General features: G+C 37.9%; 1 protein-coding gene across 9 annotated transcripts in view; it reads right to left on the reverse strand.

Annotated features, from left to right (window-relative positions):
* The window catches only part of LOC143019504 (glycerol-3-phosphate phosphatase), an 80,973-nt gene that overhangs the window by 34,448 nt on the left and 28,395 nt on the right, over positions 1-18,130 (reverse strand). For all 9 annotated transcript variants that reach the window (XM_076175171.1, XM_076175167.1, XM_076175172.1 and 6 more), the window contains one exon: positions 10,600-10,760. In XM_076175171.1, coding sequence (XP_076031286.1) covers positions 10,600-10,760 — 161 coding nt within the window. The remainder of the gene's footprint in view (positions 1-10,599; positions 10,761-18,130) is intronic.

An 18,130-nucleotide genomic window follows, 5' to 3' on the forward strand; every position in this document is an offset into this window, starting at 1 on the left:
GTAGATAGCATATTCATGTCCTAAATTTATTTGGGAAAGTGTTTCCTAGCATAGTCTCTTGTAAGCAAATGGCAGAGACTTTATGTTCTTTAAAAAGGATCTGAAGTTGTTCTAGGTTAGAATTGAAACCACGTATGTTCCACTGGATAAGAGACATTATTTAGGTCGCTTCTTTACTGGGTCTCTAGTGGGGCTTGTTTTAGGTGTCTCTTTTTTGGGTTTCCAGGTTTTGTTTTCTGAGTGGGATGATCCCGAGTTGGAGTGATTAGATCTCTTTTGGCGGGCACCTTCAGGTGTTACTTGGGTAATGGAGAGAGTTCGGGGTCTTTTCTTATAGGAGTTTTGCATCTCCTTGGATTTTGAGTTTTGTACTTTTGGATTTAGATTAGATTTATGGAATTTATGGCTCGAAGGCCAAGCGCCGGAGCCGGTAGGCCATTCAGCGCATATTTATCTTATACATAAAAATTCAAGTAAAACAGTTAAAACAATAAACATCCACAAACACACATCAACAACATACACTCACAAGCATTCACACATAATTCTAAATTTCATAAAATAAATTTATGTCTTTTAAAAACTTTAAAACATTCTTCACACAAGCTTCCTCCCCTAAAATTTCTTTAAAAGATAAATCTGTTAAAAAATTTGCCCTGCACTTATTAGAGAATGCAGGGCACTGAATCAAAATGTGTCTTATTGTCAAAACTACTTGGCAAGTGGGACATTGGGGGGCCAGCCTTTCTTCCCCACTTGCCATTAAAAATCTATGTGTAATGTAGGAATGCCCAATTCTCAGTCTTGTGAAGACAATGCTTGACCTTCTGTCCAAAGGAGGACACTTCCAAGGGTTCACTAAGGGGTGAATTTCTTTTAATTTATAACTACCGTCCAGCCTTGTCCATTGCTCTTGCCAATTCTTCATTGTATAACAATGGATCACTTGTTTCAAGTCCGTATGTGGGACTTTTCGGTCTGTTATATGGCTGAGCCTAGTGGCGGCTTTGGCTGCAGCATCGGCCTTTTCATTTCCAGTGACACCCACATGGGACGGCACCCAGCAAAAGTTTACTTTTATCTTCTTTCTCTTTGTTTATGAGAATCAGCCATTCCTGTATTTCTTGGACTAAAAAATTATGAGGCAACAAATTATTTACAGAGGATAGAACGCTCATGGAATCCGTAAAAATAACAACGTTCCTACCACACGGAACAGAATTAAAAACAAACTTCAGGGCATTGCTGACTGCCAGCAGTTCAGCAGTAAAAACAGAGCTAAAATCAGGCAACATTCTCTTTAAAACTGTGCTATCAGTTACAACAGCACAACCAACACCATCTTGGGATTTTGATCCATCTGTATAAATAAAAATTGCATCAGCATGTACTGATAAATGTTCTAAAAATTCACTTTTTAGCTCTACAGCAGCTCTGTTTTTCTTCTTTTTAAGAGGACATATTTCATTGGGGCATCGGTTCCAAGGAGGGAATTTGGGAGGCATGATCTCGGCAATTGTGTTAGGAACAAGTCCTACCTTCTCTGTCCCAACTTCACATTTCACTTCTAAAGGTTTCGGCACAGTACTTTTCCTTGGAGCTCTGTCTACCGGCTGCTTTACAAATTTGAAGTTTGGATTCTGTTTGGATGTCAAGACACGAGATATATATCTAAGGCTTAATTCCTCCCTGCGAATATACAGGGGAGGAATTCCTGCGTCCACATACAAGCTACCCACTGGAGATGTTCTATAGGCTCCCGAACAGATCCGTAAAGACATATTGTGGACTATATCAAGCTTCTTCAGTGAACTTTTACATGCCGATCCATAAATTTGACATCCGTAATCCATTTTGCTAAGGCACAATGTTTGGTAAAGCCTTATTAAAGTTACACGATCTGCTCCCCAGTTGAAACGAGACACTACTTTAAGTATATTAAGTCGCTGTTTGACAGTGTATACAACCTCGTTTATGTGATTTGTGAATGTCAACCTTTTATCCAATACCAGACCCAAGTATTTTACTTCATCTTCATACGGTAATATGACACCTTCTAAGGATAGTGTTGGTATTTCTTCCTTGCGTCTTAGTCTGGAAAACATTATGGCTTTGGTTTTTTCAGCAGAGAATCTGAAGCCCCTGCAATTAGCCCATGTTGTTGCTAAGTTAATAACCTCTTGAATCTTTTGGCCCGTTTCTAATGTTGTCGATTTGCTGCAAACAATAGCGAAGTCATCAGCATAAGCCAATCCATGAACTCCTGTGGGAACTTGTTCTAATAAACTATTAATGGCTATGCTGAAGAGTGTAGGACTCAGAACACTTCCTTGGGGAATCCCTTCCTCTTGAAGATATGCACAAGAGAAAGAAGAGCCCACTCTGACTTTTAGATAACGGTCAGATAAGAAGTCCTTTAAACAATTGAACATATTACCCCCGATACCCCACTCTGCAACTTGCTTCAGAATGCCTCCCTGCCAGGTAGTATCGTAGGCATTTTTCAAGTCAAAAAACACACCAATGCTAGAGTTCTCAATTGCGAAGGCATTCTCAATCTCACGAGTGATAAAAAGTAAGGGGGCCAGAGTGCACTTATTTCTTCTAAATCCAAACTGTCTGTTAGATAGCAGATTTTTAGATTCCAAAAACCAAACTAAACGCGTATTAACCATTCTTTCATAGATCTTACAAATGCAGCTTGTGAGAGCAATAGGTCTGTAACTTTGTGGGTCATGAGAGTCTTTTCTTGCCTTTAAGATTCCTATGATGATTGAAGTCTTCCAAGATTTAGGAGAAGATCCACAAGACCAAAATTTGTTCAGCACATTTAAAAGGAATTTCTTTGACGATATGGATAAGTGACCAACCATGGAATAAAGAATGTCATCCTCTCCAGGAGAGGTTGGGGAGGATAGAGATAGAGCATGATCCATTTCATCCAAGGTGAAGAGAAGATTATATGCCTCCGTATTGGTAGGAGGAATAATCGTGGTCTTGGCTCTAATTCTTCTGAAATTATCTGAATAATGTAGTGGGCTTGAAATATCAGCATAATGTCTTCCAAAAGCCTCTGCTACTTCTCTTGTATCTGATATGAAAGAGTCATTTATCTTCAGAATGGGTAAAGGTGATGGAGTAAACTTTCCTTGTAATTTTCGAATCCTATTCTATACTAAGGTAGGGGAAGAGTCATATTTCAATTCGCTAATATATTTAATAAAGGATTCCCTCCTTGCTTTCTTGAAGATTTTCTTCTGCTTTGCTCGAGCTCTTCTGTACATTATCTTATTGACTAAACAAGGGTATCTCCAATATCTCTTATAGCAAGTTCTTGTAATCTTTCTGCTTAAAGCACATTCATCGCTCCAACAGGGGACTACTGGGTGATGAGGTTTACCAGCTGTCCTAGGAATGGAAGAGAAAGCACCAGAGAGTATCATGTCTACCAGGTAGTCATATGCATCACAGTTACTACCAAAATCACTAGTCTTATATGTAATCTCTGTGGATCTCCTAAATAATTCCCAATTAGCCTCTCCTGTCTTCCATTTAGGTAAGCATGAGGAGGAAGTGTTCTTTAAATATTTGATATGGATTGGCCAGTGGTCACTACCATGTAATTCTTCATCTATTGACCAACTGTAGTCTAATCTTAAGGATGATGAACAAATAGTTAGGTCTATAGCAGAACTTGAGTTGTGAAAGACATCAAACCTAGTTTTGGAACAGTCATTCATCAAAATGACATTGTTATTATCAATAAATTCTTCAATTATATTGCCCCAGGGGTCACACCTTGATTCACCCCATAGAGGATGCTTGGCGTTAAAGTCACCCATTAGAATAAAAGGCTCAGGGAGCTGGTCAACCAAAGATTGTAGGTAATTTAACTCAAACTGACGGGGGTGGTTATATATGTCTACGAGTCTATCTTCCAGTTCAGGTTCCAAATATAAAGAACATAAAGTGATCCATTTAGTGGTAAAGATTTGTACTGCACAAGCCTGCAACACCGAATGTAGGTGGACACTTCTGTGGTTTACAGATTTCTTAACAATGATACCAGTACCTCCATGGGCACGGCCCCCAATCATAGGAGGAGATCTGTAAAATTTATAATTAAGTCCAACATTAGAGGATAAATTGCCAAGCATAGTTTCTTGCAGACAAAAAACAGACACATCATGTTCTTTAAAGAGAATCCCAACCTGCTCTCGATGAGAATTAAAACCTTGAATATTCCATTGAATTATGGACATTATACTGTTTTCTTTTTTCTTTTTGGGGTCTACTGGTCTGGTAAGAGAAGTCTGGGAGAGAGAGGGTTTACAAGGTGGGTTCTTTTCTAATTTCTTTGCTTTTGCGGGTGGCATCCTCCTCTCTGACAGTGGTCCGACTGATGATGTAGAGTCCGGGTTATTAGTTTCTTTCTTAGATTGTTTATCACGATTTGGGGAAGAGAATGGAGATGAGGGTGGACTGTGGAGTCTTTTACTGCGCACAGCTTCAGACTCCATAGCTTCGCTTCTGTGTGCCTCGACTGAGTGAGGCACAACAGTCCGTGATCCCTTTATTGGGGAGCCCCCCAAGTTTGGAAGGTTGACTGATTGAGAGGAGGCTTTATTAGAGGAACCCTGTGGGGTCCCAGCAATGAGAACTTTAGGTGCCCCTCTAGATGGGGCAGGAGGCATTCCCTCAACTGGGGATGGGAGAACCTCCGCAGAGGAGGGTTGACGAGTACTACAATTTCCAACTTGTGGAGAAGAACGATTTGGTCTAGTAGTGACTCTTTCATGTTGAGGCTTGGGTTCAGCATTTCCTTGATCCTCATTGCTTCTGTGCACCTCTACCGAGTGAGGCACACTAGTCAGCAATCCCTCTACTGGGGAGTCCTCCAAGTCTGGAAGAGAGATTGCCTGAGAGGAGGCTTCATTAGAAGAAGCCTGTGAGGTTTCTACAATAGAAACCTTAGGTGCCCCTCCAGATGGGGCAGGGGACACCCCTTCAACAAGGGGTGAGGAAACCTCTGCACAGGAGGCTTCAGAAGTACTAGAAATTCCTACTTGAGAAGAAGAAAGACCATTAGGTTTCATAGTAACACTTTTACACTGAGGCTTGGGTTCAGTGTTAACCGAAGAATTCATATTGGCATTTTTATTTCTATTGCCTTCTACTGTTGGCTGATCCACTTTACTATTTGTTTTAACAACATCACTGTATCTTTTGGAATTACTTAATAGTCTTTTAGCATGTCCTACGCTTATATGTTCTGCATGAGCTTTTAGTAGTATTTCCTGTTCCTTCTTATAAATTACACAGTTCTTATCTCTGGTATCATGCTCTTCTTTACAATTTATACAAACTGTTGGGCGGGAACAATCCCCATGTTCAGGCTGAGCACATATCAAACACATTTTGTCCCTTGCACATCTGTGGGAAGGATGGCCAAAACCATAGCAGTTAAAGCACTGAAGGGGATGGGGCTTAAACTGCTCCACGTAAACAATTTCTTTTCTATCTCTACATAATGAGGTAGATCTTCACCACAAAAACTTAGGATAATCATAGAAGAACAAGGGATTTTGGCAACCTTCCAAACATTAGTTGGGCACATTTCTAAAATCTCTTCTTCATCAAAATCATACAGATCTCTATTAAAAATTACCCCTTTGGCATAAATAAAGGTGTAGTGGGGTTTAACTTCCTTAATGTCCGATTTCTGTTTCAAGTTAAGCACCATGGCAGCTTGTTCATAAGATTTTACATGAATTAAGAAGGAATTTCTTCCAAATCGTGATACCTGGGAGTTATTCAAATTACCACAGCCAAGGTGACTCTTCAAGAATCTTCTAAACTCGAACAAGTTAGCACATTCTTTTGCAAGAGTGATAATGAGCCACTTAGCTGGGTTGGGAGGTCTCTGCACACTTTCCTTCCTTTCCTCTACCGGGATTTCTGGATAAAAGATATCCAAGTTAGGTGGCACTCTACCAACAAGTTGGGCTGAAGATTCATCCTTATTACAATTATTATAATCCAAGCAGGCAGCAGCTGCATCCTGATTAGAAAGAAATGAGATCCAGACTAGCCAAGCTTTAAAGTTGTCAGTTAGTTTAACCCTGATCTCTTTAATTTGTCCAAATTTACGGAACTTTTCATATAGGTCTGTATAACTCTTATCAAGAGAGACATATTGTAAATGTAAGCATCCTTTCCCAAATGTCTATTTCTCATTACACTTTTTAATCTCACAAGGCATTTACTTGCTTCTTTCAATCAACATTCTACCTCTACTTCCACTCCTCCCTTTCCTGCCACATCCGCACCCACGTATCTAAAGCTATCCACTTCCTCCAATCTCTCTTCCTTCATACTCACTTCCAATTTGCTGCCACCCTCTCCCCTTGTACATCTCATCACCTTTTATCCACATTTATCTTTAAATTCCTTCTTTCACACACTTCCCCAAACTCCATCACTAACTTCCTTAATCCCTCCTCAAATCATGCTACAAGCAGTGTCGTCAGCAAACAATTACTAACTTATTTCCCACTTTTCTCAATTTTCTTTAACCATCTCCAATCCTTGGCCCATTACCCTTGCATTTACCTCTCACATCACCCTATCCATGTATAAATGGAAAAGCCATGGTGACATGACACATCCCTCGTGGAGTCCCACCTTTACCTCAAACCATTCACTCTCTCCATTTCTAATTCTAACACAGGCTCTACTATTCTCATAAAAACTCCTGACTGCTCTTAACAGCTTTCCTCCAATCCCATATATCTGCAATACCTTCCACATTGCCTTCCTGTCTACCCTATCATAAACCTTTTCCAAATCTATAAAGCCCCAAAAACATCATTACCTTTTCCTAAAGCTTTCTCACATATCTGTCTTACCACAAAAATCTGATGCATGCAACCCCTACCTGTCCTAAACCTACACTGTTCCTCACCAATCACTCCCTCGGTTCCTCTCCTAATCCTCTCAATCAAAACCCTACCATAAGCCTTCCCAACTATACTCAACAAAGTGATCCCTCTGAAACTACTACACTCATACTTGTCCCCTTTTCTCAGGTAAAACAGAACTATACAGGCACTCCAACACTCCACCCTCTTTTAGACAAACATTAAACAACCTCACCAGCCAGTCCACCATCACTGTACCTCTATTTTTTTTAACACTCTGCATGACACATATGACCTGTCTTTGTATCTTTCTGCATCAAGTTTTTTTCTTAAAATCTTGAATAGTGTTTACACACACTGTTTCCTTGTCTTATTTATTCCAGGTATCCAGCACTATGTGGGAAGCTATTTTTTTCAGATCTCTTCTATAATTATCCTTTTTGACTTTCTTTTCATGTCCTCTTGTTTTTCTATTGTCCCATTTTAATAAATCATCCCTATCTAGTACTTCCATTCCTTTCATGATTGTATAAATAGTCAGTAAATCTTCTCTTTCTCTTCTTTGTTCCAGAGTTGGTAGTTCCAATTTGGTCAATCTTTGTACTGTATGTTAATTTGGAGAGAGTTGGTGCCAACTTTGTCATTGCTCTTTGTATTCTTTCTAATTTCTTTATATTCTTTTTAGTACTGGGTGTCCATAGTGTTGCTGTGTACTCCAGTTTTGGTCTTATTAGTGTAACTAATATTTTTTTAATCATTTCCTCATCCAAGTAGTCTAATGCCACTTTCGTTGGACTTAACCACTTCCATACGGTGACGCCTACATAGGCGGCATGAGGAGCAAGTGGGTGCTCGATGATGCCGACGTCGGCATCTTGATTATATTTATTGTAGTCGTACCTAGGTAACTTCCATTCTCTCTAAACTGGCTTCATATTTTCTATGGTTATCAAAATACACGGGTGAAAGAGAACAAACGATTGAGCACTGACTTTATTTTTTATAATGTGATTATTATGATGCAACATCGTACGTCGGGCAGCTAATGCTGCCAGACGTGCGATGTGCCCCGGAGTGAAGAGGTTAAGAGGTTAAGAGGTTGAAGGTTTCTCTGACTATTTTATTGATATGATTGTCCAGTGTCATGTCTTTGCTGATTATTACTCCAAGGTCTCTTTCAGAGTTCACTTTTATGACTTCCTCACCAATTTTATAATTTCTTGATATTCTATTTTTACTTTTCTCAAACTCCATTATACTACACTTCTTGATATTGAAGTTCACTTCCCACAATTTGAGTCCAATTCCAGATTTTGTCTAGGTCTAACTGTAATGGTTCACAATCCTCCTCTGCTCTTACTTTCTTTAGTATTTTTGTGTCACCTGCTTGTGGATGATATTTTGATGCAACCCTGCGGGGTTTCTCCCTGTCTTTTCTAATTTCTGCATGATGGGACAGAGGTCACTGCCGTTAAATGAAGCAGCCTTGCTGTGGTTGTGCTGTGTCTTGCTGCATTGCTTCTGATCCACGAAGTAGGTTGGAGATAGATGTCCCTTCATCCATGAAGAGATAAAATGACAGGGAAACAAGGGTGGTGGATGGGTGTATTTACCTAGTTGTATTTTGCGGGAAGGGGAGCTATGCTCGTGTTGTCCTGCCATTGTATCTCTCAGTGTCTAGTTTGCTTTTAAACTCGTGAATGGTTTTTGCGCTTACTATTTCATTATCCAGTTTGTTCCAAGTGTCTAAAACTCTATGTGGGAAACTGTTTTTCTTCAGTTCTCTTCTATAGCTATGTTTTCTTAATTTCCTTCCATGTCCTCTTGTGTTTCTCTTGTCCCAGTTTAGTAATTCTTCTCTATCAAGTATCTCTGTGCCTTTCATGATTCTGTAGATGGTCAGTAGATCTCCTCTCTCTCTTCTTTCCTCCAGTGTCGGTAACTCCAGTTTAGCCAATCTCTCCTCGTATGATAGGTTTGCAAGTGCAGGTGCCATTTTTGTAGCTGCTCTTTGGATTCTTTCTATTTTCTTTGTTCTTTTTGGTACTGGGGGACCACAATGTCGCCGCATACTCTAGTCTAGGCCTTATCAATGTAACCAATATTTTTTTTATCATGTCTTCGTCCAGGTAAGCAAAAGCCACTTTTATTGATCTTAGCAAGTTGTAAGTCTCCCCGACAATTTTGTTAATCTGTGTATCATAGGACAAGTCGTTTGTGATAATAACTCCCAAGTCTTTTTCGGATCCTACTTTCTTTACTTCTTTGGTTCCAATTGTATATTTTCTTGATATTCTGTTTTTGCTTTTTCCAAACTCCATTATGCTACACTTCTTAGTATTAAAATCCACTTCCCATTTCTGACTCCAGTTCCATACCCTATTCAGATCTTCTTGCAGTGCTTCACAGTCCTTATCAGTTTCTACTTTCCTTAACAGTTTGGCATCATCAGCAAAGAAGCTCATGTAACAGTTCACACCCTCATCCATATCATTCATACAGATAGCAAACATTATTGGAGCCAGTACAGATCCTTGCGGTACTCCAATGATCACCTCTTTCCAATCTGAATATTTTTCTCTGAGTACTACTCTCATCTTTCTTCCAGTCAGGAAGTCCTCCATCCATTTTAGTTGTTTCCCTTGTATTCCTCCTATGTGTTCCAGTTTTTTTTTAGTAGTTTTCTGTGTGGTACTTTGTCAAATGCTTTTTGCAAGTCTAGGAATGCACAATCAGCCCATCCGTTTCTTTCTTGCACTATGTCTATTAGTCTTGAGTAGAAGCATATCAAGTTTGTGGTGCATGATCTACCTTGTCTGAACCCGAATTGTCTTGGGTTTAATATGTTGTTATCTTCCAGGTGTTTTACCCATCTATTCTTGATGATTTTCTCACAAATTTTGGCTATAGTGCTTGTTAGTGATACTGGTCTATAGTTGGTGGGTTCTTCCTGTGTGGGTGCATGCCTTTGACTTGGCTACCTCTCTTGTAAGTGTGAAGATGCACTTGGTGTACAGATACTTAGTATGTATCCTTAACCTCTTCAATATGAGTCAAATCCTCACATGCATCATTGCTGCCTGATGTATGATGATGCATCACACTATGTGCATTATAAAATATAAACTTACAGCTGTATTACTATTCTCTTTCATCCAGCATGTTGATAACCACAGAAAACACAATCAAGCCTGTTCACAGAATGCAGGGGTCATTCAGTTACAACTACAAAATAAATATAATCATGACATCAACATCTTTGTACATCCACTCGCACTTCATGACACCAACATCAGGGTCACTGTATTACAAGGGTCAATGATAATGAAATTTCAGAAATTTCCAGGTTACAGGGCAATGGGTGAGATGCAGGGATAACCCATCATCCACGAGGAGCCAAAAAAAAAGAGGGAGGAGAAGTTGTGAATGGGAGTGGAGTGGGTGGGGATGAAATATGAGTAGAATTAGGCCTTTTGACTTTGATTACCTATCTTGTAAGGGTAGAAAAAGCCTTTGTGCATATGAATGTACAAAGATTGCACCTCATGGGAGAAAGGTGGATGGAAGAATAAGAGAATCATGAAGACAGACAGACTGATGCACTAAAAATATAATAATGAGATTGTAAAATAGGCAATTGTTAAATATGCAACTCGATTTCAATTACTAGTCCACGCACCTGTGAAGCTGTAAAACCAAGTGTTCCAAATTTAGTAGCATACTCCTTTCTTGTTTTAGTTGAGTTATTTGTTACATAAAACACTTTCTTGCCAAGGGATCTTAGGTAGTTTAGAGCTTCATTTGATCTGTCAATCACCTCATCTCCTGCCCAAATCACTCCTGGAATAAAATAAACAAGGAAATATAAGATGGTATGAACAATGACAATAGTACTTGCATTACAATCTCACAACCATCAACAACCTGTTTAAATCCTATGACCACATCTTAACATTTTAACCGTTTCATACATATTACTATATACACACATACACACACATAAGTACAAAAGAAGAAATTTGAGTAGAATCATAGACATGGAAAGGGAAACGAGTTTTAACAAACTCATGGGATAAAGAATTCATAGAATTAAGGAGAGAGATTGTGAATTTAAGGAAAGACTATTTTGAAGTAGAGAGGTATGTGAAACTAAAGAATAAGAATTCCGAAATGAATAACGAGCTAAGTGAATTAAAAGAACTAATTGAAATTAAATGTGAAAATGAAAAGATGAAAATTATACCACCAATGATACGAGTTAAAAAAAAAAAGAGGTAAATCACAAAATACAGGCAATGTCTGAAAGAACTAAAGAAAACTTAGGTGAGGAAAATTTGCAGAAAATTAAGAAATGGAATGAAAACAGAAAATGAAGAGATAGCTTTTAAAAGAAATAGTACAACAAATGCAGGAAAATGCAAAGGATACAATTATTCATGTAATAAAAGAAAAAGCAAATTGGGTCAGAGATGCAGTGGATAGAAAAAAGTGTATTGTAGTATATGGATTAAAGGAAAAACATGGTCTGGTTAGGTACTTAAGAGATAAGGCAGAAAAAGAAATAGCAAAAACAATTCTAAAAGAAGTACAAGATGATGATCAAGAAGTAAAAAAAGAAATAAAAGTAAATAGAATGGGATATTCTATAGATAGAAATCAACCTCTCAAGATAAAACTAAGATCACAAATGGTAGCAGAAGACATACTAGCAAAATCAGGTAAGTTAGCAAAGAGTGAACATTACAACAATATATGAATAAAAAGAGAAATGAATGTTGTGGTATGAGAAAGAGAAGACACTAAGAGGTGAAGCTAAAGGAAAAAAGTAAGGAGAACAGAGACTGAAAGCAAGGAATTCTATTGGAGAGTCTTAGACATGAAGCTGAGAAAATGGTACACCAAGGTAAGTGAAATGAACAGGAAAAAAAGTGGCCTATACTAACATAGATGGATTAATCTCAGAAGAAAAACCAGATATAATGGGAATTGTGGCGACAAAATTAAGGAGTCCACTACCACCAAATAGTTGGACATAGGTTATATAATTATTGGATTAAAAACAGAAATGAGAAACAGGGTGGAGGAATCATGTTTTTGGCCAAGAAAAAAATTAAATGTGATGAAGGCTACAGAAGATAAAAATAATGTGGAAATGATCATGATAAAAGTTGAAGACAGCAACATGAAAAGTAGAAAGTTTGTGGTGATTTATGTGCCCCCAAAAATGGGCTCTTGGAAAGAGGGCGAGCATTCAAAAATGTTAGAAGATACAAGGCATTCATTAAACAAGATGCTGAAGGATGGAGGTAACCTGGTACTTATGAGATCTCTCTCATAAGTACCAAGTTACCTCCATCCTTAATCTTAATAGCTTTATGTGTGGTACTTTATCAAATGCTTTTTGTAGATCTAGAAAAGCACAATCCACCCATCCATCCCTTTCTTGTATTACTTCTATTAGTCTCGAGTAAAAGCAAATCATGTTGGTGGCACATGATCTTCCTTGTCTAAATCCAAATTGTGTTGGATTCAGTATATTTTTTCTTCCAGATATTTAACCCATCTACTTTTGATAACTTTTTCTTATACTTTGCTATTGTGCTTTTAAGAGAGACCGGTCTATAGTTAGTTGGATTTTCCTTGTTTGCATTTTTTCAGTCCTGTGGTACCTTTCCTTCTCTGAGTGAGTAAACAATTATCTTGTACATTTTGTCTGACAGCTCATCTATGCATTCTTTTGATATCAAGTTTGCAATTCCATCCAGACTGTGATTTTCAAAGGTTTTCTATTTGGTCTCTAATTTCCTTTTGTGTATGTATTTACCTAGTTGTATTTTACAGGAAGGGGAGCTATGCTCGTGGTGTCCTGTCTTCATATCTCATTTTATCTAGCCTGTTTTTAATTTTGTGTATCATTTTTGCACACACCACATTTTCATCTAACTTGTTCCAAATGTCTAGTTTCCCTGTTTTTGCTAAGGTATTCTCTGCTATCGTTTGTGAACTGAATTTAACCTTAATTGGTATGGTCTTATCTGTATTGTATTTCCCTACTCTATATATTTATTCAATTTCTTTCCCTGTTTCTTGTTCATCTTCTTGAACTACTTCTAATATCTTGTTTACTTTTTCCTTCTCCTTTACTCTTGTAGTCCTATTTGGATTATGCTTCTCTTCCATCCCTAATATAATTATACATTTCTTTTTATCTGCTAAGTCTCTTACTATATTCTCCTCCCTCATCACCTTAATAACTGCGTCCTTAGTTTGTTCTTTCATCTGTTGTTTTACTATATCTTAAATTCAATTTTGTTGTTCACTTGGACTTTTCTCCAATGCTGTACCTCTTTTGCTATGGATCCTTTATTCTCTTTATTATTCTCCTTTAATTCCTCATTCTCATCCTTTACTTACTTTAACTGTCTTTTTAATTCTTCTATTTCTTTATTTAGGTTTTGGTTCTCCTTCTTTAGTTTTTCCAATTTATCAACTCTTTGTGTAATCCGTATAAGCTGACTGAACCTAACCTCCCACTGTTCGTTCATTTTCTCTAGTTTTTCCTCTAGACTTGCTAATCGGGGAGGTTGTCATCTCCTCCCTCATTAAACCCATGGAAATAATTATCTTCACCTTCCATTGCGCTGCTCTTATCTTATTTCTAATTTGTACATTTTTACTAAGCTCTTCTATTTCACCTCTATCACCTGCACATCTTTTGTTGACATTCCTTCTGACTTCCGTGGCCCATTCGTCCCCTTCCTCATTTCCTTCCATTTTCCTCAGTAATCCCTCCCCTTCTCCTTTTTCTTCCTTCACCTTCCCACTATACCACGAGCTTTCCCCCTTCCCTACTAATGCAACACAGGTACTCCCTCGTTGTTGAGATCCACAAAATTTGAATTTTTTCCTGGAGTTCCAAACTTCATTGTCACTTTGACTGCCATGTGTGTGTAAAAGTATTTTCCTAGTTGTATTATATGGGAAGGGGAGCTATGCTCGTGGTGACCCATTTTTGTATCTTGCAAGATCAAGTTTGTTCTTAAATTCTTGCATTGTGTTTGCACACACTATTTTTTCATCCAATTTGTTCCATATATCTTTCACTCTGTGTGGGAAACTGTTCTTTTTCAGGTCTCTTCTGTAGCTATCCTTTTCAAGTTTCATTGCATGTCCTCTTGTTTTTCCTCTGTCCCACTTTAATAAGTCCTCTCTATCATGGCGTTCTTTTCCTTTCATTATTCTATAGATGGTTAGTAAGTCCCCTTGTTCTCTTCTTTGTTCCAGGGTTGTCAATTCCAGTTCAGCCAGTCTTTGTTTGTATGTCAGGTTTGAAAGTGTTGGTGCCATCTTTGTCGTTGCTCTTTGTATTCTTTCTAATTTTCTTATATTCTTTTTTGTACTGGGTGACCATATCAGCACTGCATATTCCAGTTTTGGCCTTATCAAAGTTTGTAATATTTTCTTAATCATTTCTTTATCCAAGTATTTAAAGGCGACCTTTATTGATCTCAACAAATTGTATGTTTCTCCGACTATTCTATTTATATGCTTATCTAGCAACATGTCTTTAGTGATGATTACTCCTAAGTCCCTTTCAGAAGTGTATTTACCTAGTTGTATTTTACGGAAAGGGGAGCTATGCTCGTGGTGTCCTATCTTCATATCTCGTTTTATCTAGACCGTTTTTAAATTTGTGTATTGTTTTTGCACAACCACTTTCTCATCTAACTTGTTCCAAACGTCTATTACCCTGTGGGGAAAGCTGTTCTTTTTCAGGTCTCTTCTATAACTGTCTTTCTTGATTTTCTTTCCATATCCTCTTGTATTTCTACTATCCCATTTTATTAGATCCTCTCTATCAATAGTTTCTATGTCTTTCATTGTTCTATAAACAGTTATCAAGTCTCCTCTCTCTCTTCTTTGCTCTAATGTCTGTAGTTCAAATTTTGCTAGTCTCTTTTCATATGACAGTTCTGAGTGTGTTGGTGCCATTTTGTAATTGCTCTTTGTATTCTTTCAAATTTTGTTATACATTTTTTTGTACTTGGTGACCACATCGTTGCTGCATACTCCAATCTTGGTCTTATCAAAGTGACTAGTATTTTCTTCAACATTTCTTCGTCCAGGCATGTAAATGCCACTTTGATTGTTCTTATTAAATTATAAGTTTCTCCAAAAATTTTGTTTATATGTTTCTCAGGGGACATATTATTCATAATAATGACTCCCAGGTCCTTCTCATTTTCTACTTTTTTAATTTCTTCTCCCAATTTATATGATCCCACTATTCTTTTTTTGCTTCTTCCAAATTCCATTATACTATACTTCTTAATATTGAATTCCATCTCCACCTTCCTACTCCATTCCCATACTTTATTGAGATCACTCTGTAGTGACTCACAATCTTCTTCAGTGTTCACTTTTTCAACAATTTTGCATCATTCACAAAGAAGCTCATATAACTTTCAATTCCTTTATCTATATCATTAATATATATAGCAAACATTATTGGGGCCAGAACTGTTCCTTGTGGAACACCACTTATCACTTCATCCCAATTAGAGTGTTTGTCTCTTATCACCACTCATTTTTTTTCATGCAAGAAGTCTTCCATCCACTTCAGCAGTTTGCCCTGTATTCCTCCTGCAGTTTCTAATTTATTTAGCAACTTCTTATGTGGCACCTTATCAAAAGCTTTTTTCAGGTCTAGAAATGTACAATCAGCCCATCCATCTCTCTTGTATTACATCTATTAGCCTTGAATAGAAACACATTAAGTTAGTGATGCATGATCGTCCTTGTCTAAATCCAAATTGCCTTGGATTTGGTCCGTTGTTTTTTTCCAAATGCCTTACCCATCTAATTTTGATAATTCTTTCACAAATTTTAGCTATCATACTTGTAAGAGAGACTGGTCTATAGGTAGTGGGGTTTTCCTTGTTTCCCCTTTATATATAGGTACTATATTTGCTCTTTTCCAATCTTCTGGAACTTTTCCTTCTTTCAATGAACTGTTTATTACACTATGTATTTGGTCTGTTAGTTCATTCCTGCATTCTCTCAAAATCCACTTTGCCATTTCATCTGGTCCATGCGATTTTCTGACATTGAGATTACTTAAGTGATTCATTATTTCATTCCTTGTTACTTCTATCTCTTACATAGGGGGGACTTTCTCCTCCCACTCAATATCTCTAGGTTGTATGTTCTCCCTTGTAAACACGGATTTAAAATCCTTGTTCATAATTTCTGCCATTTCTATTTCCTCTGTGTATTCAACTCCTTGTCGTAATTTCTCTAATTCTTGTTTGTTTTTCAGTTTGTTGTTTACAAATCTGTAAAATAGTTTTGGTTGATCTTTACATTTTTCTATGACATTTTTTTTTCATATTTTCTCTTTTCTTCTCTGCACACTTGTACATATTCATTTCTATAACTAGTATATATTTTCCATTTTTCTGGTCTTTTGTCTTTTTTTCATTTTATCCAAGCTTTATCCCTTTTGTCTTTTAACTCCCTACATCTTTTGCTGTACCAACACTTTACATATCCTTTTTCTTGTTCTAGTCCTGGAACATACTTTTCCACTCCTTTATCAATTTTGTCAAAATAGTCCATTTATCTTCTACTGTTGTTTCCTTCTTGTGTATTCTTTCCCAGTCTGTTTTTTTTTTTAAAGAATTCTTTTATTTTATCAAAATTTGTTTTTTCATACATCAATCTTCCCTTTCTATATTGTTAGTTTTTTCCATGTATTTTTCCTCATTTAGTTCCAGTTCAACCAATATGTGGTCACTTTTACTTATTGGTGTCTTATATTCAATCTTGCCCACTATTTTGGGTTCTGATGTGATTACTAGGTCCAGTCTTGAGGGTTCTTCCTCATTTCTATTCCTAGTATTCTCTTGTATCCACTGTGTCATTGTATGTTCTATAATCATATCAAGTACTACATTTCCCCATAGGTCGTCTCCACCCTTCATTGTCATCTCTTCCCAGCAGATTTCTTTACAATTATAGTCACCCATTATAACTATTCTTCCTCCATCTTCCATTATCATATCTAGAGTCATCCTTGTGTCTTTAACATATTTTTGTGTTTTCTCTTCCCATGAAGCCGTTTTAGGAGGCACATAACTTACTACAAACTTCCTGCTCTTCCCATCCCTGATCTCCACTTCCATCATAATCATCTCTATTCTTTCCATATGTGACATTCCTCACATTTATATCCTTCTTGGTCAGGAACATAACTCCACCCCTTTGTTTTACCTCTATGTTTCTACATATACATACATATACCAAGGCTTTTTCCTCCTTACAAGGGAGGTAGCCAAAAAGAAAAAGGCATAAAATCATTCCTACCCATTCCATCCCTGTATACACTCCACACCCCTCCACCCTCCCTCTCATCTTAGCACCTCCCAGATGATGGGTCATCCCTGCACCTTGTCCACTGCCCTGGGTCAGAAGCAGTGTCGCAAGACACAGCACATCCACAGCAAGGCCACATCATTAAATCGGCGACCCGCCTCTCCGTCCCCCCATGCATAAAGGAGAAGACGGGCAGAAATCCCTTCGGGCTGCGTCAAAATTTGCTCACACATACGACCTCACCCTCCATCCCCCCACCCATTCCACCTCATGCATCACAACATCATCCATATACAACCATTCTCCATTCACCCCTGTCTTCTGTCCTCTCCCGTCCTTCTTCAACAGACATTCTCCTCTTCCCCTTCACCCCATCCATCCACCTCATCCTAGGATGTCCCTTCATGTTCACTCCCTCCACATCTGCCTTCCATACCTCTTTTACTAGTCTTTCTTCACTCATTCTTTCCATGAGTCCAAACCATCCGAATACTCTTTCATCAACCCTATCTCCCAACCCCCTTTCCACCCCTGTTCTCCTCCTCACCTCCTCATTTCTCACTCTATCAAGCCTATCTAACCCCCATCATACTTCTCAGACACCTCATCTCAAACACATTCAAACTCCTTCTCTCTTCTCTTATGTTCCATGTTTCTGCCCCATACAGTGCTGTTGGCACAATCACTCCTTCATATCTCCTCTTAGCATACATTCCCAAATGTCTATTCCTCATTACACTTTTTAATCCACCAAGGCATTTACTCGCTTCTCTCAATCTACATTCTACCTCCACCTTCACTCCCCCTTTTCCTACCACATTTGCAACCAAGTATCT

Source organism: Oratosquilla oratoria, chromosome 37, assembly GCF_046742065.1.
Source record: "Oratosquilla oratoria isolate Oo_2021 chromosome 37, ASM4674206v1, whole genome shotgun sequence".
Taxonomy (NCBI): domain Eukaryota; kingdom Metazoa; phylum Arthropoda; class Malacostraca; order Stomatopoda; family Squillidae; genus Oratosquilla; species Oratosquilla oratoria.